At 51.2% G+C, this 26,720-nt stretch overlaps 1 protein-coding gene across 1 annotated transcript; it reads right to left on the reverse strand.

Moving 5' to 3' along the window:
• Positions 1-474: 474 nt before the first annotated feature.
• Positions 475-15,735, reverse strand: Pvalb (parvalbumin). Its single transcript, XM_028871066.2, has 5 exons — positions 15,630-15,735; positions 13,391-13,458; positions 11,808-11,940; positions 10,472-10,581; positions 475-726 (listed from the first exon to the last, which is right to left on the reverse strand). Exons 2-5 carry the CDS (start codon positions 13,449-13,451, stop codon positions 698-700), a joined length of 333 nt encoding a protein of 110 aa, XP_028726899.1. The 5' UTR covers positions 13,452-13,458; positions 15,630-15,735; the 3' UTR covers positions 475-697.
• Between the last annotated feature and the right edge of the window lie 10,985 nt (positions 15,736-26,720).

Raw genomic sequence — 26,720 nt, forward strand, 5'->3', positions numbered from 1 at the left:
TTTCTGCTTCCCGGCTTGCAGATGTGATGTGATTCAGCGTGGCCTGCTATATATTCCTGCCTCCTTGACGTCCCCACTGTGATGGACTGCACCCCCGGAGTGAGCCGAAACAAACCGTTCTTTCCTTAGGTTGCTCTCATTAGGTTTTTATCGCAGCCAAGTCAAAAGCAATCGATAGAGTGTCATTTGTGTCCTTTGATCTAGCGGTTCCTGAAGGTGACTAGCCGAGTACATAAAGTAATCATATATGGGCTCAAATGCTTCTCTTCCTCTCTTTAAATAAAGTTTCTGTGTCTTTAAGATGGGAGTTCCATTACGTCCCTTGTGGGATAGGTACAAGGACTGAACGAGGTGGCCCGTGTGAGCATCAGTATCAAACAGGGAGGGAACATCCGGACACAGCCCTCCCCTCTACCACACCTTTTCTAGACTACCCCCACTGCCTTCGGAAAAACTTGCCAAGCCAACACCCTACCAGGCCTGGGTCCTCCCTACAGGCGGTGTCCGATTGGTACAGCCTTTATTGTTTCTCCAGCATTTTCCAGAAGAATGGTGTCATTCAAGGACCATAGAGGATGGGGGGTGGGGAGTAAAAAATAACATAAACAAACTGAACGGAAACTCAGGAGGGCCGCGAGAAGGGCTGAGATGGGGCGTTGGGGGTGGCGAGGTGGGAGACCCAGGCAGTCAGCGCCACTTAGCTTTCAGCCACCAGAGTGGAGAACTCTGCAAAAGAAGAAGGACTCTATTAGCACCCGTGACTGTGTCTACCGCACACCAGCTGTTTTCAACACCGCGCGGACAGTATCTTCTTGGGCTCCGACTGCCACCTTCTTGTTTATCACGACGCCTAATCGGCAGAGGAGGAAACGGAGGTTCCTCCCAGCCCAGCAGGCTCTTTGCACATCTCTGCTGTTTGACACAAAAAGTCAGAGTCCTTGTGGAATGTGCCATTCCTCGTCTCTCTGAGAACCCCCTGGGATTCTGGTCTGCCAATTCCTATCACCCCTACACAATGCAGCGTGGTGATGTGAAAACAGAGTGATAGGTTTGGCCCCTTCCTGGAAATAGACCTAGTATGCTTCAGTCCCTTCTGTATCTATGGAGGGAGACAGGGCCAATACCCTGGGAGGAAAAGTGACGGATGAAAACCCAGTGTGAAGCAGCTTCAAAAGGCCACCAAAGGGTCCTGGGAGCCCCCTGAAGTCTACCCTGTCTGTCCAGTCTGTGTACAGGACGTCTGTGTACATCACTCCTCACTTGTCAGCCCTGTACTGAGGTTACATAAATGTTAACACCCAGGGAAGCCGGCAGGAGGGCAAAGGGACTTTTCCTGAATCTGCAGCGTTCTGCAAATATAAATAACATTTTAAAAACTCACATTGACGACAGCAACATCAGCTATCCCGTGCAGCTGCCCTGGTCCCGGCTCTGTGAGGGAACGAAGCCTGGGCTTCTCACTTTTCTGACGTTTGATCTGAGAAATAGACACCACACCCTCTTGTCCCTAAGGCAATGTCTGCATTGGGACTCAAGATGGGAGCCATTGAAGGTCCGTGCAGGTGAAGCTCTTGAAACCTCAAAAGGCTCTTGGGTTGAGTGATGAGAGGCACTCATGGGAACTCAAGTAAATAAACATTGAACACTCAAAGAATTCCCCCCAGGCCAGGCGTCAATCTCCTGTCTTCTCAGCCAAGAGCCCAGTGAGCCTGAAGGCTGTGAGGGAGGGGTGGCGCTTGTGAGCTGTCTTTATCTTAGTGTTCGGACTCTTATTAACACTGTCTGTGGTGTCCACGTCGAGTATCTGTGAGACAGTCATCGAACATCTACATGGACAGAATCCAGGGAGTATTGCCTCACGGAATTCTTAGAACTACCACGGATAGACACATTCTTGCCTGCGATTTACTGATGGGGAAACCGAGACCCTAGAGTTTAGCTCTAACATGGTCACAACAGCAGATGGGATTCCGGCCACAGTCATTCCCAGATTCCTTCTTTACTGGGGAGATTTGCGACCTCCTTTAACCTAGGTATAAAGTGACACATGTCCCAGCTCAAATATCGCCACCACTGGCTCCATCGCATTAGCCCATTTTTATTGACTTTGGGGGTCTTAGCACACTGTGAAAGGATCTTACTTATCTTCTTGCTTATTTTTGTCCATCTCCCGCACTGTCTCCCCGGTTCACCCCTTTCCCTGAGGCTAGACTGGCCTAGTAACCTGCAGGTGAGAATAATTGAACGTTGAATGAGTGGATGAGGGACGAAGTATGATAATTGCCCATGAGTCCTCCTCAGAGTTCAGCAAGCCCTGGGAGGTACACAGGTGATTCCCATTTTACAGATGGGAAAATGGGGGCCAAAGCACTTAGGGTCAGATAGAAAGTAAGCTGTAGGGCTGTAATTTGTCCTCTAGCCTCATAAAGTTCCTGTGTGGGTTTTACTGACCAGGCCAGTGGCCCAGATTCTGTAAAGACACAAAATCTCTTAGTATTGCTTACATGGGGCTATCAGAGGGAAGCTGGGCTTTATAATCACACTAGGGTTTATGGGCCCCTGACTGCTCCTCAGGAGCTCACCTCCTACCCAGGAGCTGGGATCAGATGTGATTTACCCAGGACTGGGTGAAGTCTAGCCAGGATGGGGTGCAGTAGACTAAGGGTATTGATGAGGGCTCCCCAGAGTAGGAATCTACGCTGTTGGGAGTTTGATAGCATGTTTTGGACCTATGAGGTTTCCAAAAGCCCAATACATCAGACTCCAGGATCTTCTGTGAATTCGCTAGGATGTCCTTAAGGCCACCAAGCTTGGCTTTTTGCAGGGAGCACAGGATTCTAATTTTATCTCCCCTGGAACCCTGACCAGGGCACTGTAGACAAATAAAGCAAGGCCACTGTACCTCTTTAGGATGTTCGTGTCTTCCTTGGGGCGGCGTTCTTAGGAACTGCCAATTAACTAAAGCTTTCAAGGCAAAGGTCTCCTCTAAAACATCTCCTCTCACCCCAGAGAAAAGCAAATGACAGGCACACAGACTTGGGAATGTCTAGGTCAACAGATCTGAAGGTAGGGTCTCAGACGAGAATTGGGTATGGGAAGGTGGAACAGGGACCCGTGCTCTGCCATTCTCTGGGTTCCCTGGACCAGACAGATGTCACCCCTCTAATCCCAGCTGAAAACACGTCCTTGGATTTTTTTTTCAGGGACATTTTCAGAACATCCAGAAAAACGTTTTAACTCGGCGTTTGGAGGAAGCAGGGGGAGAGGGAACAGCAGTTCCTTTCCTTCTCACTTTGGCTAGACTCTCCGGCCTCAGTTTCCTTGTCTTCAAAGCGGAGCCCATGGGACTAGCTGCTTCTCGGGGCTGTCCAGTCCAGCCAGCACCACAGCTGCCCTTCACAGGCCTGCTGCAGAGAAAGCCCTCGGCTCTTGGCAGCTGCTCTCATCAATCCACTTCTATACCTCAGGCCACTCCGACCGACCGACCGACCCACAGACGCCTGAGTGGTACCTGGCACAGCCAAAGGGGCCCGTCATCGTCATCTGTCACTGTCACTCCCACTGCTAGTGCGGGTCTTCATCCTCTGTCTCCACCAAGGCGTCTGCCCATGACCTTGTAGCCACCCTGGACCTGGGCCTGTGTCTCGTTCCATTATTACTGGTTAGGTGGCCGTGGGCCACCATGCTGCCTCCCTGAACCTCAGTGTTCTGCTCTGAGAAGTGGGAATAATGCCGGCTCACACAGCTTTCCTGAAGAGCAACGGAGGAAGTCCACAAGGATGCTCGGCACACGGGAGGAGGTTGGGCACATAGGAGGAAGTTGGGCACATAGGAGGAGGCTGCTGATTGCTAGCGCCACTTCCCTTGAATCGCCGCAGCACACCTGGCAGGGGAGCTGTGGAGTAACTACCTCCTCTAGCAAACCCCCAAACCAAGGTCAAGCACAATGGAGGCAGAGCACCCAGGAAACCCAAACAGCCAGCGACTAACCTGGTGCAAGCTCCTGACATGATCCAAGTTAGAACCCCACCTCAACTTCCTCATCTGTAAAATGGGGACACCCCCAAGGTCATGAGAAAGACTGCATGAGATGTAGGTGAGAGCTACCTTGCACACAGAACCAGTACAACTAAATCAGCAGCTGATGAGGTACAAGGGACAGTGTTCCTTTAGAAAAATCTAGAACGTTTTTTTCCCTCTTGTTAGTTATGCAGGAACAGCTCTACTCTGCAGTCTGAAGCCCACCCCCAGCCCCTCAGAGGACACTTTCTGATGTCTTCCTTGTCCAATCAGAAAGAGAGGGAGACACAAGGGACTGTGGCCGGAGGGAGGCAGCAAACAGAGGGCCGGCCGTTCCGCTCTGTCCCTTAGGAAACTGAAATTAGCCTAATTAGGGCTGCCCCAGTCCTGGGTGCTGTGGGGACCGGACAAATTTAGAAGCTCTTGACAGGTGAGCCCAGCAAAGGCTGACAGCCCCGAGTGAAATTGAGACTCATGGAGTCAGCGTCTGGAAGGCCTGCCTTCCCTCTGTTCTGATGACCATAGCAAGGGCCGGCCGGCTCCCGGCTCATCACCTCACCTCGCCTCGAAATAGCTCCAGGGCTCGGTTTCTTATAGATAGGTGCCGCAAACAGGATCACTTTCTCCTGCTGCAGAAGGAGGAGGCGGGGTCACTCGGGGTCAAGCCAGGCAACCACAAGGAGGTGGCATCAACACTCCTGGGGACTCGCTCTTTGCCAGACGCTGCCAGCTATCTTATTCCATTTTGTCCCCAACGGCTCTGATCCTCGTGTTATTTATGGGGAAACTGAGGCTGGGTCCCAGCTGGGAGGATGCTAACTGAAGCCTGGCTGTGTCTCTGCCCTGCATCTGACTCCAGCTGCAGCCTCAGCCTTGGAAGGAGAGGGATAAGCAGAGAGAGGACGCCTTGTTCTGCCCTGACTGCTGCTCCATTTTTCAAGAGGAGGGTTACATAAGAAGTGCTGCATCCTCTCCTTGCTCCATCTTATCTAGCGCAGCATAAGGCCGGAGCTAGCGGAAGTCCACCCGGGAATAGAGGAGCAGATTGCTAAGCATGGAAACATTTATAACTCCAAAAGCCCAGCTCAGCTTCGGGGAGGAAGCCTGTGGAAAGAAGACCTAGGTCACATCCCACCAAGGGCATGCAAGCCCCGTGACTCTGGCCCTCAACGTTCACTGGGCCTCAGTTTCCACATCTCTCAGTGAGGATGTGGCCCTTGTCTCCTAGACCCCCTGGAGCTGCTGTGAGGCTGCAGTGGGGTATAACCAGACACTGTCCCCCTGAGGTCTGTGGGCTGGCCCTCATGGGCACCCCAATATCAGGACCCACAGGGGCAGACAGATGGGAGTCACAGTGAGGCAGGGGGTCCCCGCCAGTCTCACACCCAGTTCCATTTCTGTGTGGGTTAGGATTTGATTCCTTCTAAAGGGAGGGGCAGGGAGGATAATAGCCAAATCAAGAAGGCCGAGAGCTGTGAATTTTCCACCAACCTCCTGGATGAGGGAATGGTTGGTTGTCCTGAAGGTGGAAAAGCCAGGATGTTCTCAGGATTAGTGTCTATGCACAGAAAGGATCTGGTTCTCACCACCCATGACCATCATGACCTGACCATCAACCCCCACCCCAAACACACAAGTAGCTGGCTGCTAAGGATTTTGCCAGAAGGAAGCAGAAAGGCTCCTCCGCTTCTGTGGAGATAACAGCTACATTTTCAACGGAAGGAGCGAAACACAGGACACAGGCGCTTGAGTTGCAGTTGGCACAAAGCATAGGCAAGCAGAGCTACCACGGGGTCAAGGTCACAAGGGGGAAGGATGCCCAACTGAGCACACACACACACACACACACACACACACACACGCACGCACGCACGCACGCACGCACGCACGCCTGTGGTGTGCAGATCAATCTAAGACTCAGGTGGGCAAGAGAAGTGTGCTTGCCTTCACAGCCAAACAGGCTTCTATGCTTCCTGAGGCTCAGGTTCCTCGTCTGTGTAGAGAACAAAGTTATGCTGTGCTGCAAAGCTCTGTGAGTTCTGAGTGAGCTGGGTCGGGGAGACCTGCCTATAGCGCCCTGGCACACAGGAAATGGGGTGGCTGCTGACCTCAGTCTGTCTTCTCCATGTTCCTAGTGCACTGAGTGTGGAAAGCCAGGCTGGGGACACACGCTGTAGTGAGGAAGCCAGCACAGGGTCCTGGTAGGACCTCCAAGCTCAGCCCTCATGAGGGACCCTGTACTACATCATATCTTGTGCTTCAGGGCTTCACTTGTAAAAGAGGGTAGCAACAGCCCTTGTTTTCCAGGATGACTGAAAAGCCCTAGCTCTTTGCGATTCCCTGGCATCACTGTGTAACTTGTGAGAACTTTGGGTATTTGGGTCCCACTCAGGATGCAAACATTTCTGGGTGGAGGCAGAAGGACCAGCTCCAGCCTGAGATCCATGCCTGAGAAGTGGAGGAGACCCGGCCACATGTGCATCTGTGTCTGGCCCTCATGGCCACAGCTGTGGACTGTGGGGCCCTTCCCCCTTCTCTGTGGCCTGTCTCTCCTTTTCTGTTTCCCGTCTTCCCTGCTGGGTCCCAGCCTTTTAGGGTGGCCGTCGACAATCGATCACATCTATAAATGTCTTTAAACTTCCCGGAAGTAATTGCCCTAGATACTGGAGTCTGAAGGAGCGATGTTATAACTGTGTCTTCCTTCTCTTTTCCTGCAGCCGGGCACTTAGAGAACCGTGTAAAACACGAGTCTCCTCAGAGAGACAAGCAGAGCTAGGGACAGAGGCCTTGACTGGCTCTGCACTCTCAGAGGACCTGGGGCTACAAGCCCCAAAGGCTGCATGCATGCAGAGCCCCTCTCTACACGCTGGGGTTAGGCCTGTTCCTTCCTGCAGCCTTGCAATCTACATAGTCATCAGTTCCCTCATTCCCTCACTGACTGATCTGCTCATTCATTCCTTCACTCGTTTATCCCCTCATTCATTCCCTTTTTCCCCTTCTCTTATTCATTCACTAAACGAATTTCTCTTGTTCTCCCACCGTGCACCAGGCCCTGTTTTTGGTGCTGGGGGTGAGAACAGAAGAAGGCGAAGTCCCTGCGCTGGGGACACCCAAGGACGGTAGAGAGAAGCAAGCCAGGAAGTCAGCACCTAACACCATCTTATGCTGGGTGTTTACGAAACTTCAACGGCATTCAAGGCAGGAAGCAAGCGGTACCCCGCACAGGCTGCCAGCAAAGGGAACTCAACCCTCCTCTTGACCATCCCTCTCTTCCTAGGCACAAAGGGTCAAACAAAGCCTTGCCTCCGAGACTCACTAGACCTGCCTCTGACGTGGGGATACGACAGCACCCACCCCACAGATGGATCAGAAGATGGCAGAGGACAGTGCCTGACACATAGGAAGGGCTGTGGGAAGCTAAAAGCGACTGTTACCGTGGTTCAGGGGCACAGCTGAGCCTAAGTCCTGATTCACGATCTTTCGTGCAGGGAAAGGAGCCCCAGGGACGGGATGGGGATCCAGCCTTGGTCCTAAAGGCCAGGGGGACACTGTGACTTGCTTGGGTCCTTCAGAAGCTGAAGCAACCTCAGGCTGGTAGGTGGGGCTCAAGACTCCGGCCACAGAACATTCTGGGCCCCAGAGAAAGGCTCTACCTTCCATGCCACTCCCGTTTGGCATCCTCAATCCTTCCTCTCGAGTTGGGGTACAGAAGGGGGAGGAGCACCTGCATCTTCACTAGGCCCTCAAGGCCACCTTAGTCCCTTCTTTTATCCCTGCTGTCCTGTCCCTCCAGGACCCTGGACACTTGGTCCAGGCCTTCACTGTGCTGTCAGATGGACTGGGGTTGAAGCTTGAGTCCTGGGCATAGCGTGACTTTGGCCTCCCTGAGCCGCCTCCTCTGTGTGCATGTCCTCTGTCATCCCAGGAGAAGATGAGATAACACCACAGAGCCCAGCTCCAGCCTGAGACACGCTAGAGGCCTAGAGAGTCGTTCTTGCTCGTTCCTGGCAAACCGGTCTCTGCCTTGTTTCTAAACCTGCCCGAACCATTCCGGCCTCAGTGCTTTTGCTGATGCCAGCACCACGCCTGGACCTGCCCCTGCTTGCAGAGTCCCGACCTGTAGCATTCCAGCTTCTTGGCCTCCAAGTCTCAGCTCCCTGCACCTCCACTGTGCCTGGCACAGACAATGTCCCTAACCCCGAATCTGGAAATCTGAAACCCTTTCAGGGTTGTGGCCACACTATCTGAACACTCCAGAATCCAAACGTGTCTGGCAACCAATCCTTCTCCTGTCCCAAGTTTTTCATTAAGACAAACTCAGCCTGCAGGGTCATTTGTTTGTGTGTGTATATACAAGGCCATACTCAGAATGTAGCTAACAGGGACAATTCATGGCTGCCATTCATTGGGTACTTACTAAGTACTGGGTGCTGCCTTCCATACTCCCGCGTTTTCATGGGTGTTTTATCCATGAAACTGCGGCTCAGGATTACAGGGCTGCTGCTCAAGGGCTCCTCATCAGGACATGTTGCTATCCCTTCGTCCTAATTATCTTTATTTCACCTGATGCTAGGCATCACACTGCTCCTTGGGAGCTGCCTATGGGTCTTTTGGAAGAGTTTAGCTGGCTCTTGAAGACCAAGTATGGCAGACAGCAGGGGAGGGCGGAGGGAACCAGGTCAAGGGATGCCCTGGTTTTCCTCCTCATTTAGGTTACCTGGGAGCTGCCAGCTGGAAGACCCTGTCTCTGGTTCTGAGCTACATCAAAAAAAAATGGAGGGCGAGTTGAGTTGTAGTGGAAGCCAGGGCTTGGGGTGGAGCTGATGAGAAGGGGGGCATGAAAGCAGCTGTTATTAGAAACACTAAGAGCTGTCAAGCCATTAGGTGGCTCTCCCCCCACCCCACTCCCATACTTTCTGCTCAGCCCCTCCTTCCTGCCACCCAAAAGAAGCCAGGGCACCCCCTGCACTCAAACTCAGGAGAATCTTTACTCTTGCTTCCACTAAAAATTCCTTGATAATTTCCCACATACTTGCAGAATCTTATACTTGTCCCAAAGCAATTTGTGTCCACACCACTTACAGGTCCCAGGATAAGCTCGTGCGCCCCATGCACCAGGCAAGGGAACCCAGGTATAGGCTGGGGATGCACCCAAGGTCACAGGTGGTGAGGAGCAGAAGGGAAGCAGAGTGTGGAGTCTGGGCTTTCTCCTCAGGCAGCAGATATTTACCAAGTACTTGCTTTAGTTCTCAAATAGACACTGGGGGTTTAAAGTGCAGGTGCAATCTACCCCCCTCCCCATTTTTCTTTCTGTTAGTTAACAGGCTAACAAAAGGCACTTGTTTTGTGCTCTGTGTCTGCTCCTGTCCTAGGCACTCTACATATTAGTACACCAACCACATCTTCATGGGTTCCCTATGAGAGAAGAATCATCACTCCTCCAGAGATGAAAACCCCAGGACCCGCAATAATTATGTGACTCCCCTAGGAAGGCTGGGATCTGAACCCCAGAGGCACTGAAATACAGTTTTCTTTTATGCCAGCCGAAAGGGCTACCATCCAAGCCAATGGTGGCAGAGCACGTTGCTCAGATACATTCACACTAGATTGGAAACCCCTGCCACACCCTATACCCAAGCTCTCTGGACCAGGCTAAGACTGTGATCCTCCTTTTGGCCACCTGCAACGTGCCATAAGAGAACCAACATTTCTGGGGTGTGCCCCATAGATGCCAGGCAGGTTGACCGAATAAGGATGTGGGGTAGTGGGCCACCAGGCTTGTGCCTGGACTCTGAGCAAAGCTGCTGTAGGTTCTAGGGCATCCTAACTCCCAGCTGGGTCCTGGTTGGCTGTTCTTTCCTGGCTCTCCTACAAGGATGGGATGATGTATTTGAATGAAGCCAAAAACCTATCTGAGGTTACAGGACACCAGGGTGAGACACGGAGGAGAGCAGCAGATAAGGAATTTCCATCCTTGGAATTGGATACTACGAGAGCCTGAGGGTCCTCGGGGGATCAGTGGGCCTGTCTCCTCTGGTTACAGACATGAGCCTCGGGTTCAGAGGGGGAGAGACACTGCCCAAGGTCACAGAGCCAGTGTAGGCAGATCCTGGATCAGAACCTAGGCAAAAAAAAAAGCAGGGAACATCTCCAATTCTCCCTCCCACATGTCCTCACACAGCAGGAAAGAGGGAAAAAAGTCATTTTTCATGGGTTGCTCAAATTTCGAATATATATATATATATATATATATATATATATATATATATATATATAGAGAGAGAGAGAGAGAGAGAGAGAGAGATATTCTCTGCCTTGCAGTATAGTGGAGCTCTATGAGTTTTCTTTTTCTTTTTTTTCTTATCTCCTTTTCCTTTCAACAGACCAAAACTTTAGCAGCCACACACCCCAGAGTCCTAGTGTTCCCAGAGTCACGGTCACAGCTACCCACCTTCAACCCCAATCTTGCCGTCCCCATCCTTGTCTCCGGCGGCCAGCAGCGTCTTCGTTTCTTTAGCAGACAAGTCTCTGGCATCTGAGGAGAAGCCCTTCAGAATGGACCTGAAGGAGACACGGGGGAAATGGGAGGGACTCAGGACAAGGTCACCTTGCAGAACTTCGTTGGATGGTGGGCTGGCATCTGTGCAGGGCAGGGGAAGTTGGGATAGGCCGAGGGTGGTGGTGGACACATGTGCAGCTAGGCTGGCCAGGGAGCCTGATCTGACCCTTAGTGGGTCAGTGTGGGGTGGATGACGACCCTCTGTGCAAGGTTGACCCCAATTTAGGGGACACTTGCCTTTGTTTATTCAATAAGTATATAAAATATTAAGTATTATAAAATGGTGATTATAATAAGCCATCTTCACAAGTGAGGAGGAGGGCAAGCCCTCACAGACAGACCTCTTGTGTGATGGAGTGACGGATAACCCAATGGAGGAGGCAGAGGGGAACACATGCCTCCTACCCAGGTCAGGGAGGAGTTAGGAGACGCTCTAGAGATGGCGATACCTGAAGAATAGGGAACACTTAGCATGCATCTGTACATGCATGTACATGTTCTTGTCAGGCATAGATAGGTAGGTGGGAGAAGGTTCTAGAAGAAGATGCCCTTGGAGTAAAGTTTGGAGGAGAGATAGCATAGGTTGAGGAATTTCCTACTTAAAATGCAACTCTGAACACTTTCCTCCTCCTGTTCCTAACAAAATTCAAGGCAGCATTGGCTGGAAAGTAACAGAAGGCACAGCTGGGTTATCAGCTACAGGCCAGGTGGCTGAGGCGGGCTGGGGCAGAGGGCTCTACGCTAATGTGGGCTTGTCTTCTCCTCTGTGCTTTGCTCCAAGGACCCTGAGGCCTCAGAGCTGGCTCTGCCTCCCTGGCTTGCCCAGAAGTTGCTTAACTGCAGTTCTGGTCCAGAGGTGTGGGGTCTGCAGACCAGACCGGGAAGGTGCCTTTCAGACACATGGAAATCAATGACACTCTAAGGAGAATGCCTCCAGCCTTGCCTGCGGTGGGAGGCAGCCGAGTAAGTGCCTCTTCATTGGTATTAAATTATTGAGTAACTCCGTTCCATTAGCGATATTAAGTGGCTATAATTTAACCCTAGTTAGCTGCACCCTGAGCTGAAGGTTTGACCCTCCCGGAAGCAGGAGGTATTTCTCCCCGGTGCCTGGGATATTGCCCTGGAGGGACAAAGGAAAGCCTGCTTACTATGAGGGGTACAGATAGAAGGATGGAGACTTGGGGAGTTAGCACCAGGTTCCTTCCCCCCCCCCAAGGCCTCAGTTTACCCCAGCTCATCCTCCTCGATGAAGCCACTTTTGTCTTTGTCCAGAATATGGAACACCTTCTTCACGTCATCCGGGCTCTTTTTCTTCAGACCCACCATCTGGAAGAACTTTTTGTGGTCGAAGGAGTCTGCAGCTGTTTGGGGGTGGGGGGAAGGAGGAAGTTAAAGACGGATGCGGGAGAGCACCCGGAAAATCAGGGAAGGGGATGTTCTAGCGTTTGTTAAAGGACACCTGCACAGTTGGGAACAGGAGGGCAGAGGGAACCCAGATAGGAAAGGATGCTCTGTCCAAGGTCGAACCTTCTTGGCTCCCCCATACATACCCTGAGAAGCCTCGCAGAGACTCTTGGTCTCCAGAGAACTGCATTTCTATGAAGCCCGTTTGGGTGGCGGCTAGGTGGGCCGCACCTGGGCATGCAATGGATGCTAGGGTGGGCAGAAGAGCAGCTTTCTCGCTCAGCCATATACTGTTGTCAGAAAATCAACACATTTCTGTCAAGGTCACATCGTGGGAAGGGGGAGGGGAGGACCCAGAAGTCCTGCCCAGACTCAGAGACCATCCCAGTGGCTGGGGGGTGGGATGAAGGACTTCCAAAGGCTCAGTTAAGTTTCATTCTCAAGGTGACAAGGTGGCTCGAGGCACAGTGAATGGGTTATCATAGTGATCTGGGAGGGGAAGGGGGCTTCCTGGAGCTTCCTGTGTGTGCCCAGGGGGAAAAAGGGGGGACTAAAAAACAAACAAACAAACAAACAAGCAGATGGATGTCCCCACTGACAGAGGCTCTTAAGAACCATGGTCTCCCCTCAGCCCAGGGCCGGAGGGCCAGGAAAGTTGCTTTGTCCCATCTCTGACACACCAAGGTGGGGCACTGAGATCGGAGGCCACCCCAGGTCTCATCCTTATTGTGTTGGACTGAGTGGCCTTCTACATCTTTCATCCTATCCCAGCCTCAGTTTCCCTACATGGGTAAGAGGAACAGTATCTAAGCTGGAGTCCCTTCAGAGTAGAGGTCACACAGATGAGTGCCCCCCCTCTCCTGGACTGCCTAAAAGGGTTGGAAGCTGGGGGGTAGTAAGGGGGTGATGAGCTATGCTGGGCAGGGCCGGGTGCCTGGTGCGGAAAGGTCACTGTGCCCTCAGGTCTGTCCTGGGAGGGGATCTCCACCAATGGGCTATCTTCCAGGAAAAGTCTTATTGGGAATGGGGGTGGAAGAAAGGGGTCTCTTGGAGAGACAGCCCCGGTTTGCAGCCCCGTCTACACTTCTCAGTGAAGTCTGGGTCCTGCCTCCAGAATCCCAGAGCTTCCTTCTTCCCACCCTGGTCTTCAGGCTTGGTCCTGGACCCAGGGAGTCCTCCCAGAGAGGCTACCCTTCTGCGCCCTCAACTTTGTGTGGCTCAGGCAGGGCGCACAGCCAGTGCAGCCCTTGGAAGGCAAAGGACCAGGGAGCCAACCCGGAGGATGAGGACCGAAGTGTAGAAGTGTAAACGGGAGAAACTGGGGAGGCTTCGCAGAGGGATGCGGGATGCCCCAGGAGCGGGAAGAGGGCAAGGGGACAGGGCCAGGCAGGGGAGTGCACTGCTCACCAGCAAAGGCTCCTATCGCCTTCTTGATGTCCTCAGCGCTGAGCAAGTCTGTCATCGACATCCTGCAACTGTTTGAGCGGGCAGAGCAAGTGCGAAAAGATTAAAAAGTGTTCTCCTCATCCTTTCTGCTCATATGACCAGCGCTGCAGTGTCGCGCGCCAGGCGCACGCCCGCCTGGCCTGGCTCCGCGCCAGGGGGCACCCGGCTCCGCGCGCAGCTCAGCAGCTCAGTCCCGCCGCGCCGCTACACCGAGCGGGCCGCACGCCCCCGCCGCCAGGAACCTCCTCCTGATCTCAGGGACCACCAGCAGGGACTGGAGAATTATCCTGCCGTCAAGGGCATATGGGAGGCAGCGAGGCTCTGATCTGGGCGTCTCGGATAATGTCCTCTCGCTGGGGAAAAATGATGCTGACCAGCCTCCACCCCAGGGGCCTTCCTGGCCGTGTACTCATTCTCTCCCCACGCCTCCAGTAGTCTCCTCTCCTCTGTCCTGGATGCAAATTTATGCCGCGAAAAATCTTAATGCTGAGGTCTTGAAACCTGAGCCACAAGACCCAGGGAGGAGGTAGCCTAGACCGGGACAGACCTTGGTGCTGAGGCTCTGGGCTGCTCCGTCCCTCACCTGACCAGGGCAGCACTTTCTGAAACTTGATTTGGTTTCTGAGGGGAAGGTGCCAGCTTAACCGTCAGAAGACCCCTTTCTCAGACTTTCTGGTCTCCAGGGCCACCACACCCCGGTGGTCTTCCTTCTAACTCCCAAAGACTTCCCTAAGGAGGCTAAACTAGGGGAAGCTCCATGGAATAACTACCCACCTTTCTAATTGGTCAAAAGTTTGGGGCAAGGGGTGGTACCATCTAGAACAACATTTTCTAGACTACCCAGGTTTTGTGATCAGAACATCCTATCTGAGAACCAGGACACTTTCCATCTCATGGGACCAGAGTTCAACGCCATCTTCCCTCAGGTCTCCTCCCAAAGATTCAGACTGTGACTAGCAGCCTTGGAAGTATGTGAGAACTGTACCAGGAGTTCAGAGGTCTGGGTTCTAGTTGTGAGCTACAGCTGAATCCCTGCATGACCTTGAGTTATAACCTTTATCTCTGGGCTTTGGTCTGCATGTGCTGTGTTGGAGGTGAGTGGACCCCTGTGTGGGCTCCGAGGCATCTGGGATGATGATGATATTGGGGACCAAGGGACAGCTGCCCAGCTGCCCAGTAGCTCAAGTTGCCTGACACTCGCTGTCAACACTGTCTCCCCTGGCTGAGCCCTGGAAGGCTGCCCTTCCTGGAAACCTTAGGAGTGGCTGGCTCCAGCTGGCCCCTCCTGGTGAGTCAGCGTCTTTGGGCAGGAGCCTGCCAGCTGGCTTTCAGGGGACTTAGGCTTCAAGCCCCTGACTTCACAGCTCTGGGCACGAGGCCTGCCCTGGACCCCTCAGCTGTCCTAGACCCTTGAGCTCCCCTTAGCTCCTAAGGCATCTGCCTCAGTTGACTCGGTGGCCTCAGCCTCTGCCCCTTGTTCCCAGCCGGACTGCCTGCTCCAATATGCCAGGCTTCTGTGTTGTCGTTTCAGCATCCCGTGAAGTAAGCTCTGCTTACCCTGTGGCCTAGTTACAGCATCTGTTTCCCCATCTGGAGACTCTTGTACCATCCTGAGCCTGGAGTCTCTGAGTGCCGATAGACCCCCCGTCAAGGCAGTGGCCAAGCAGGGTCATCTCTGGCCCATTGATGTGGTGTGCTATCAATCTCTTAGAGGTCCTTCCTCATGCCCCAGTCTCAGTCCTACCAACCCCAGTGCATCTGAGTCCCATGGTAGCTCCTGTGGTAAAAGTTCACACCCCCTGCCCCTTCTCCTTCCTCCGCTGTTGCTGAGTCCTCAGCAGCTGGACCAGCCTCTCTGGGCCTGAGAGCTCCTCAGCGGAGCATGGGTGTTGTCAGCTCAGCCAATCAACTCCCCACCCACGTGCTTGCCTCCCACCCCTCTGCCCTTTGGCCCTTTTGATGGAGTCACTAACGGAGGACGTATGACTCTGCTTCTTAGGCCCAACAGACGGAGAGCTGAGGTCTAGCTTTGGGAGAAGGATTTGCCCAGGCCACCCAAGAGGCGGGTAGAGAACCCCGGGAGTCCCCCACTCAGCAACCTCCACTTTGAATCTGGAGACAAGGCAACGACGTGACCATCCCTCCCAGTTCGCCTGATCCAGGCTTTCTCCATCCTCCAACCCCAGAGGCTCTCGCTTACCTTGGATGGGCAGTGGCCGGAGCCTGCACAGAAAAGCTGGGCTGGTGGGGGATCCTGTGGGGAAATGAGACTGGTGGTGGGACAGCCACTTAAATAGTCTTCAGTCCTGGCTATTTTGGGAGGTGGCGCTCCCCCAGCCCCTGGCCCCCTCCCCTTCCGGTGTCAGGTCCTCCCCAGCCACGGTGCTGGGTGTCTGTATCACATTCACCCCCATCCAGCCCTATTGAGCCAGACCTATTAATAACCCTTGGCCCCTACCTCCCTACAGCACCCAGCACTGAGGTCCAAGCAGGGCACACCTCTTGCAAGAAGCCTTCCATGATCACCTCAGGTGGTAGCCACACTGTCTCAAGCTTGCAAGGAAAGGAAGGAAGAAAGAAGGGAACAGGGGTTGCTTGCACCTGCTATGTCCTCACGACGATACCCCTGAAGCATTGGGGTGACAGCTGTGGCAGCGATGTGGGGTGCTAAGCTCACAGCTCTGGACCCCGCAGCCAGGACTGGAGCTAGTACTTCCATGTCATCGGCTGCTGTCTGGCAGAAAGAGACACACTGCCCACCTCTGGACAAACCTCTTCCTCTGTGCCTCAGTTTCCCGCCTGTGAAGTACAGCTATGCTTGAGCTTGAGGGGAGCTGGGAAGCCCTGACCATGTCTGCCAAATGTCACTGGCAAGGGCACCTTGGCGGAGAAAGGCCCATCACGTTCCCGGTTTTCAAAGGGTCTCCGATCTAGTGTCTTGGGTTGCAGACACTATCAAAGGCCCGAGTTTGGAGACGCGTGACTGAACGGATGGGTACGACAGGAATGTATCCAGTGTCTGATATGAACACCATGAAACACTCCTTCCCTTACCCCTACTCTGGAAGCGAGCCTCCAGACTCTGACATGGTCAGCCATGGAGCCCCATTCTTGACAGTGGCCGCAGAGTTCCAGCGTTCGATGAGTGGCAAGGAGGTACCACTCCTCCCTCGCCACCATGGGCTTCTGGATGGCAAGAGTGGAGGGTGGGCTGCAGTGGGGAAGCCCAGCTTGAGCCTGGGTGGGCAGTGAGAAAAAAAATCTCTAGTGCACCAAATGGACACATTCTGGTCTGTTCACTTTTTGCCCCTGACAGACACCTGAGAAAACCATCTATAAGAGGAGGATTTACTTTGGCTCCCGGTTTCGGAGGCATCGCGTCCCAGTTAGTCAGTTGCTCCATTGTTCCGGGCCTGTAGCAGGCAGAGCTTGGTGGCGCAGCCTGGCTCACCCCACGGAGGCCAAGAAGCATCGAAGAATAAAGGGAGAGGTCCTGTGTAAGATGCCCTTCGCCTCTAGCCTGGCACCTCCTTCCCGGTCTGCCATCTCCCTGCAGTCCATTCACACTCCAGATCCTTGGATGAAGGCAGGGATCAGGCCAGAGGCTCGTGAGTTAATCTCTGGAAGTGGCCTTTTTAAATCCTAGGGGGCTCTAAACTTGGTCGGATTGACAAGATCAACACCTCACACATGACTGGGTTTTCCAAGCCTGGTTCACGGAGCAAGGCTGTTCTGTCTAAGAAGGTTCTGAGTCCAGAAGCAGATGGCCCCAGGCTCCAGGGAGAAGACACCAGGGCTGAGAATTCCGCTCTTGATTGTAACTCCCATCATGATCAGACACATCCCACTATGACCAAGGGACAGAGGTCGGGGTGGCAGACCCAATCCCAACCAAGAGGCCATGGCAGCCAGGACTTTGTGCTGACTTAGGGACACCTGGGAGGCTCTCAGGACATCTGGAAGGAGGTCAGAGCTGGACACAGGGCTCCAATGTCATCAGGGCGGACTGGAAGTTGGAGGCATGCAGTCGTGGGTGAGACTGAGCTGGTGGCCGGGGAGGGTGGGGGAGTGGGCTGGATTCCAGCCCAGTCTTGAGGAATACTCCTTGAGGAAGATCTGAATGATCCTTGGAGAAGGTTAGTAAGTAATGACCCGGCCTACAGAACACTGGGCTAAGGACAGTGTACGTGCTTATATCTCAAGAGGTAGGCAATGCCTTTCCCAGTTAACTGATAAAAGAAAAAGGCTCAGAGAGGTTGAACAACTTGCTTAACATCACAGAGCAGAAGTATGGTTTAAATCCAGGTTCCTGTGGCTTCAAAGGACTGTTCCTTTTCTTTCTTGGATGAAAGCAACAGACTGGGGGCAGTCTCCACCAGGTGGGAAGCCTTGGCAACTAACACGTCCTCCTGTTCCATAAGCTTTGCTGGATGAACCACATTGGCGGGATACATTTATTGAGCACCTACTGTGTGCCTCATGCGTTAGGCACATCACCTTACTGCACCCTGACTTGGATCTCAGACATTTGAAGATAGAACATTGCAGAGAGGCTGGGGGACATGTCCGAGGTCACACAGCTAGAAAGCACGTGGTGTGTCCTAAGGCACTAAGAGATGATCCTAAATCAATTATCCAGCCCTTCTGCTCTGAGTCTGCGTTAATCCTGGCAACCTTGACTTGACTGTCAAGGCCTAGTTAGTTTTACAAGGATGTTAACCAGGAATTTAAGTTTATCAGTGAAGACATTTTGACTGGATAAAGTGTTAGGACAATGCAACTCACCCTGCCTTAAGATGAGGGGAGATTTACTAAATCCATGAAGGCTCAGGTATGGCTTGATCCAGGACCCCCAAGGATGCTCTTCCCCTCTGTTTCCCAACCATACCCCGCACCACACTGTCTACCTTCTCAGACTGGCATCCCTGAAGATTAACAAAAGGCAGTCCCCTGCTGCGCTGGAAACGCTCCTGTGCTGTTGGAAAGAGGGAGTTGGTGCCGAGCTGGGTAGGGTTGGTCTTAGGGGGAGGCTGGGGCTGGGTTTCCCTGGCTCTGTGGAGCTGGACTCGGTTCTCCACCACTGTGCAAAGAAGGGGAGGCCTGGGCCTGGGCCCCGAGGGACACTGCAAGAGGGACACTTAGAGGGTGAGCTGTGCCAACACTGTGAGGCTGGTACAGTGAGGGGCTGGCTCTGGGCAGATGGGTGTGGGATTCTGGCATTTGGAGCCCAGGAAGCAATTTCTGAGGTGAGTTCTGGAGTGGCTGGCTCTGCAGGATGGGGGAGGTCCTCTGAGCGACCAGTGTGCTCGAGGGCACCGCACTTCTAGAAACAATTCTCTCTGAGACCCAAGGTGGTTTGTCTGGATTTGAGACCCCCCCTCTCCCAGTCCTCTGTGCCCCCAACAGACATCTTAAAGGCAGCAACCACATGCAGTGGAACTGCCTCCTCGCCTCTCTGTGTGTGTGTGTGTGTGTGTGTGTGTGTGTGTGTGTGTGTGTGTGTGTGTTACATATACATGCATATTTGTTTGTGTACAGGCGTGTGCAGGTGCATGTGCAGCGTGCATGGAAGTTGACATCAGGTGTCTTTCTCAATAGCTCTCCACTTTATCTTTTGAGCCACTGAACCTGAGGATCACCGACCGACTCAGCCAGAATGGCTGGCCTGCAATCTGCCTGCCCCAGCTTCTCTCCCCAAGGGCTGGGGCCACCGGCTTTTCGTGTGGGTGCTGTGGATCTGAAATCAGGTTCTTGTGCTTGGGTGTCAAACACTTTCCTGACTGAGCCATCTCCCCAGAACCTGTCTTTTTTCTTTTCTTTCTTTCTTCCTTTTTTTTTTTTTTTTTTTTTTTTTTTTTTACTGTGACAGAGACCAGCTGCCTGGTGCCTGGTACAGAGGCTAATGGCATAACCCCCACACTGCCCTGTCCCTTCTATCCCCCAGATTTTAATATTACTCACAGCTTCAGGCTAGACACGTCTAGGTGTGTTATACATATGCTTATACATATGTACACACTTCTACATATGCTTCCAAAATGAATCACCTAGTCTCTTTTCACAGATGAACACAACTGAGGTTCAGAGACGTCAAATCACTCATCCAAGGTCACACAGCCTGGTCTAGCATATGCACTCATGCCCAAAGCCCGCTCTGCCTTCCAGCCCAGGGAGGGGGGCAGAGACCGGTGTATCTGGGTCAGCATTCTCTTAGGCACAGGCTGCCAGGAGACAAGTATTCAGCTGTTATCTTTGCTGCTGAGATTTCCTTAGTTCACGCTATTTCCACCTGCTGTGACAGGGAACAGGATACAGAGCCGCTGCAATCCAGGGTGCTGGCCACAGGTGGACCTCCAGATCCAGTGATATTTATGAGGTCAGTCCTGTGGGATGACGTATTAGCTCGGGGAATCTCTGCCCTGTTTCTGACAGGCGGATCTTGAGCAGGGTGGCCCCACTTCCCCTTCCTCAGAGAGGCTAAAATCCAGGATAGAAAGACCACAGCCCAGCTCTGCCACTGTCCCTGTGTGACCTTGGGCCAGTCTTTTGTTCTCAGTGTCTTCATGTATAAAGTGGAGCTGGGGTGGAGAGGCTGTGAGAGCCAGTGAGTCAGAGGAGAAGGAGCTATAGAGGTCACAAGCTCCTAACAGAACGCAGGAGGGTGAGGCAGTGTGGCCAAGAGTTCAAGACCATCCTGAGACACTCAGGACGTTCAAGACAAGCTTGACCTGCTTTGCAAGACCCTGTCTCAAAATTAAAAGCTTAAGAAACATGGATGAGGGTATGGCTCAGTGGTAGAGTACTTGCCTAGCATGTGTGAGGTCTGGAGTTCAAACCCCAATACTACAAACAAATGAACGAACAGACACCATCCCTGATGGAAAGTGAGGACCCACACCAGAGGGGAAAGCCAGAGGATGGAGACAGTAGACAGGGCTGAGTGTGTCTCAGAGTCACTGGGGTTTGGAAGGGACTGTGGCTTGGGCCAGTGACACGAACTAAGAGCATAAGAGTCAAGGTGACAGTGACTCTTGGTCACCTGGGTTCTGTGACCTTTTCCTGAAAGGTCACCTATCTTAATGGTCCTCAGAGGAGATGGGGGGAGGGTTTGGTCCATGCCATATGTGGGCTGGAGCATGAACTTGGGAGGCCTGGTACATCTTGAAACCAGGTGGTGTCTGAACTTCTGCCTGCACCACAGTGTCATCAGTTGGAAAGACTGTGTTCTCATCTGAGATCATCTTTCTCACCCACCACCTCAGTCCCTGATTCATTCATCACCCAATAAACCACATCATGCAGCAAAATGAAGGGAGATCACAGAGAGCGTGGGTTCACATGTGTTCACATGTTTGCCTGTGTCTGTGTGGGTGGGTGGGACAGCAAAGTGAGTTTCTATTCATCTTTGGGGACTCAGGGCTGGATCCCAGGATAGCCAGCACCTCTTCTTCCTCACAAGCAGCCGAACCCCACCCCCGCTGAGGGCATGTGTGTTCTCTTTAGGGACAGCCCCCTTGTGAATCAGCATCAGAATGCTCAGGTGTCCCCACCTCTCACAGCAAAGGGGACAATCAACCTCTCACCACCATTGTGCCCAGAGTTATACACCAGGTTGTGTCCTGTCCCCATGTGTTGATGTCCTAACACCTAAGACTTCCAATAGTGACTGTGTCATGTGGCATGGTCTTTATGAACATTGTCAGGTTAACCAGAGGTCAGGTTTGTGGGTTCTGGTCCAGAGTGTCTTGAGTCCTAATAAGAGAAGAGTAAGACATACAGAGGTCATGGGAGGACACCAGAGAAGCCTACCATCTGTGGCCATCTTACAAGAACCAACCTGCCGCCACACACTAATGATGAACTTTGGCTCCAGAATGTGAAACAGGGGCTTCCACAGGAGCATCCACAGCATCTCCACACAGACCCCACCTACAGCGAATCATACCCACTCAGCAATGACGAGAGGCAGCCCAGGCTTGTGAGAGAGAGGGGTCTCGGGACCACATTCTCACGGAAACAAATCTCTGGAGGCAGTTTCTTTGTAAGCGTTTGTGGTAAAGATGACAGACACGTTCTCTTTAAATAAACGATGAGAAACAGAGGAATTGGGGGCAGATGTCATCACCAAGCCATCTTCAGTCCAGCCCCACAGCTTTGGGAGTCCCACAGTGTTTGGACAGAACATCTCTGCAAAGAAACAGGAAGCTGGGAGCACCCACTACCTGTGGAGGGGGACCGGGTGGCTGGGGCGAAGAGGGGGGACTTCACTGTTTACCTTTCGAACCTGTTGAATTTTAAACTGTGGAAGATGCCGCTATGCCAAACACAAGTTCACTGTACAAGAGTTCCAACATTTGATTGTGAACATTTTCAATAGAAATAGAAAGTGGAAAGGCTTTTGGGGTGAGTGTCACAGACCCTCTGCTGAGATTCCGTCAGTCCCAATTTTCTTTACTGGCTCATTCCTATGTGCACTAATTCTTAAGACAACAAACAAACAAAAAACACAGAACAAAAGCAACAGCAAAACTTAATCTAACTCTGAGGCCCATGGAGTTAGTTACTACTCTTAATGTTCTTGTGTTGGATGAGAGGCATGGAACGTAGCTCTGCTGTTCACTCTGGCCGAAGCCCAGACCTGAACCTTTGCTTTCTAAGAAGTCTTGCTCACCAGCTCATCTCACAGACCCCCACATCTCTCTGACGCTCCATGGCAATCATAGTCTTTCTATACTTGCAGTCAAATCACAGGTCCACATAAGCATTATATGCATCTCACAGTTTGTTTAAATGCAAAGACATAGATAAAGACAACTGTACACACAGCTCTGTGATATATATTTTGCAAACATTTCCATTTGTTGATTAGCCGTCCATTCAGTCACTCATCCATTCATCCATCTGTCCATCCATTCACCCATCCATTCATCTGTCCATTAGCTCATCCATTCATCCATCCACCCATCCATCCATTCATCCATCTACCCAACCATCCATACAATCATTTGTTTATCCTTTCTTCCATCCATCAATCTATCCACCCATCAATTTGTCCATCCATTCACCCATCCATCCATCTGTTCATCCATACACTCATCCATTCATCCAACTAAACATCCATATATTCATCTGTCAATTCACCAATCCATTTATTTGCTTACCCATCTGTCCATCTGTTCATCCACCCACCTATCTATCCACTCATTCATTATTTAGAATCAACACTGGATGAATGCCTGAGATCTACATATTCCATAACAGGTCCCCAGGATAGCAATGTATATGATGTGTTTGTTACCTTTAATGAGCTCATAAGTTGTGTAACAAATACAATCATCATCATTACCATTTCTATGTATTATTTCTTAATATCATTCTCTATGAACCAGGTGCTGTGCTAAGCCATTTACACTCATCATCTTGATTAGTTCTAACAACAGCCCCATGAAACCATGTATTGGTCAGCACTTTGATCTACTTCTGAGTAATGAATAACCTCAAAACTCAGTGGTTTAAAACAATTGTATGGCCACCTTTCCAGATTCTGGAATCTAATCTGGCTCTACTGGGTGATCCTTCTTTTTTCACCTGTGATCATCATGTGTCTGTGTCCAACTGACAAGATAACTCAAACTGGCTTCAGCAGGGATACCAGATATCTGGGCTTCCATCTCTCAGTGTGGTTTCTGGACCTCTCTTTCTCCTTCTTCTGTGGCAACTCTCTAGGCAGGATTCCCTAACCTAACACAGATCAGAAACTCCATGGAAATTATCAGAACTTCAGGCTTAGGCTCAGCATTGGTGCCTGTGGTAGTTTGAATGTAACTGGCCCACATAATCTCATAGGGAGTGGCACTATTAGGAGGTGTGGCTTTGTTGGAGTGGGTATGGCCTTGTTGGAGGAAGTGTCACTGTGGGGGCGGGCTTTGACGTTTCCTATGCTCAGGACACTGCCCAGTGTCTCAGTCGACTTCCTGTTGCCTGCAAGATGTAGGACTCTCAGCTCCAGCACCACATCTGCCTGCATGCCACCATGCTCCCTGTCATGATGATAATGTATTGAACCTCTGAAACTATAAGTGAGCCACTCCAATTAAATGTTTTACTTTATAACAGTTGCCATGGTCATGGTCTTTCTTCACAGCAATAAGAACCCAAACTAAGAGAAGTTGGTACCAGGAGTGGGGTATTACTGTGATAGACCTGACCATGTGTTTGTTTGGAGGAATTTGGGCTTTGGTACTTTGGATTAGCAAAGCAATGGAATGCTTTAAGCACTGCTTAATGGGCCTTACTAGTAGGAGCATGGAGGACAGTGGTGATTTGATAAACTGTGGGGAGTTCACTCAAGATGTTTCAAAGGAGAAGAATTTTAGTATGTTGCCTAGAGATTATTCTTGCAATATTTTGAGGAAGAAAGTGACTGCCTTTTGCCCCCATCCAAAGAGTTTGCCTGAGGCCACAGTGAAGAGTTTTGGATTAAATCAGCTAGCAGAAGAAATAGCCTACTATAGACGATGTTTTGTGATTGCTAGTGATAACTCTAATGAGGATATATAATGAAAAGGAACAAGCTGATCAGGGTAAATTACAAATAAAAATTTTGAGGAGAAAAAGTACCAGGAAGTGGAATAGAATGAAATTCTATGTTCAAGGAGATAAATGGATTAAGAGAGGTAATAAAGGGAGTGATGACCTCAGGGCAAGATCCCACCCAGCTAAGTTTCCAGATTTTTGCAAAGCAACCAAAGAAAAGCTAAGAGCCAGGTATTGTGGGACACACTTTTAATCTCAGCACTCAGAAGGCAGAGGCTGATGGATCTCTGAGTTTGAGGTCACCCTGGTCTACAGTGTGAGTTCAAAGACAACCAAGATTAGGCAGTGAAAGACAGAGAGCTGGTGAAGATGTTCTTGAATGAGGAGGCCATGTTCTAGTCCCAGTAAGCAGCAAAACTTGGCAGTTTCAGCCACATCATTCTGGGCTTAGAGTTAAGGATAGAAGAAAGGAGTTATGGAAGAAGCTGCTGAGGCCAGACTTGTGTCAGGGGTGTCCCTGAATGGAGGACTCGTAGAGAGGACAACACACGAAGTGGTGAAGTTGAAGTCTGAATTGCTTTGGAGAACCCAAGATGGCAGAGATGGCAGAGCTGTGGGATACCTGCTGAGGAGGGCTGCTAACAGGGAGTGGAACCAGCCCAAGAGAAAGAGGTGTGTTGAAGTCAGCAAAGCTGAACAGCATTGGAGAGCTGAAGAGCATTTCGATGAGGTTTGGAGTTTGCCCAGATAGTTTCTGGTCTTGCTTTGGTCCAGTATTTCCTCCCTGTGCTTCCTTCGCTACATTTTGGAATGGTAATGTATATCCTGTGCCAGGACATGTTGGAAGTCTGTGATCTGCTTTTTAATTTTGATTTTGCAGGGGATTATAGTTAAGAAATTGAATGAATCTCAGAGGAGACTTTGAACTTTGCACTTTTAAACATTGTTGAGACTGTGATAAACTATGGGGATTTTTGAAGTTGGACTAAATCTATTTTGTATTATGATATCGTTAAAGGTTTATGGGGGACAAAGAGGGTAAGGTGGTAGTTTGAATGTAATTGCTGTGGTCATGGTGTCTCTTCACAGCAATAAAAACCCAAACTAAGACAGTGCCACATCACTCCCACCTCCTTCCACTGTTTAAAGCAAGTTGTCCGCAGTCATACAAAGGTGCGACAACTAAAAAGCATGCTCCTCAGGAGCTGTTGAAATAGGACGCAAGCACAGTCAAGATTCTTTTCTTTCTGTTGCCATGAAATAAGCCTGACTAGAGTATTTTCTTTTCTTTCTTTCTTTCTTTCTTTCTTTCTTTCTTTCTTTCTTCCTTCCTTCCTTCCTTCCTTCCTTCCTTCTTTCCTTCCTTCCTTCCTTTCTTTCTTTCTTTCTTTCTTTCTTTCTTTCTTTCTTTCTTCCTTCCTTCCTTCCTTCCTTCCTTCTTCCTCCCTCCCTCCCTCCCTCCCTCCCTCCCTCCCTCCCTCTCTCTCTCTCTCTCTCTCTCTTTCTTTCTTTCTTTCTTTCTTTCAGTAAGATGGTGGAAGAGGATTCATTGGTTGTGTTAACTGGAAGCACCGGTGTGTATCTGTCTTCAGGAATGGCTGGATCAAGGGACTCATTGCTATCACCAGAACATGTCTCAGGCAGATTCTCTGCCTAGTTGGTAAGATGGCTGCTTACACTATGAGAACCATATCCCAAAGCCAAGTGACCCTGTGATGAGGCCGTCTTGTGCTATCTTCTACAGCAAGTGCCGGGCAGACCCAGAGTCTCATTTAGGGTCACGTGCCAGCTTTAAACCAGTCCCTGTGAGTAGGAGGGGGATTCTCTGCTCAGCCAGGTCTAGAACCCGGCTCAGCCCTGTGGCTCCAGCAAATTGAGTGGGATGAATTCCTTCTTTAAAATAGGAAGAGAGGGAGGAAAACATGACGGGCAGGGGGCGAGGGGAGACAGGTGGATAGAGACAGAGAGGAAGGGAGGAAAGAGAAGAAAGGGAGGGAGGGAAGAAGGAAGGGAGAGATTGGTTCAGTTGCCAACCAAGGTGAGGACACCTAGCAGACAGATGGCACTGCCATCCTCATTTCAGATGAGAAGAAGCAGTCCCTCGGCAATAGTCAGGGAGTGCCTGGTCCACATGAGACGCGCCAGGGTGACAAGGGCTCTGGTCTCCCAGATGCCAACCAGGCTCCTCTTCCAAATGTCTGGATTACACAATGGTATTGCAAACAAACAGTGGCACACAGAGTGGGCCAGCGATGACGATGATGGAAACCCTGCTGTGCTTCTGAGCTGATGGGCAGGGCCACATGCTGGGCCATGGTGAGCCAGGAGTCAGGGGACTTCCCCAGTAGCCTGGCCAGGCCTCAGAGACGGTCATTCTAGGTCAAGGGAGCAACATGTTCAAACGTGCCCTGGGAGCTGATGATTTTGACAGACTGAGGGAAGAGAGAGGCTTCTAAGCTGGGTACTGATGGTCTCTGGTCCAGATTGTAGTATAAGGGTCCCTAGAATCGAACTCTGAATCCAGTCTGTGGCATAGGCTGAGAAAACCCAGTGTGCCCCCCCCCCCAGGAACTCCTCAGCTAGTCTAAGAAGTGTGACTATAACCATGGTGGATTTTTGTTCACAAATGTGTTCTTAATCTGTGAACAATGAAAGAATGATTACTATACTTAGTTGGGGGTTATCTTTTTAAGTTTTTAATTAACATATATTAATTATACATAATGAGTTTCATTTGACGTTCTCATACACTCAT

This window comes from Peromyscus leucopus, chromosome 20, assembly GCF_004664715.2.
Source record: "Peromyscus leucopus breed LL Stock chromosome 20, UCI_PerLeu_2.1, whole genome shotgun sequence".
In the NCBI taxonomy this organism is placed as follows: domain Eukaryota; kingdom Metazoa; phylum Chordata; class Mammalia; order Rodentia; family Cricetidae; genus Peromyscus; species Peromyscus leucopus.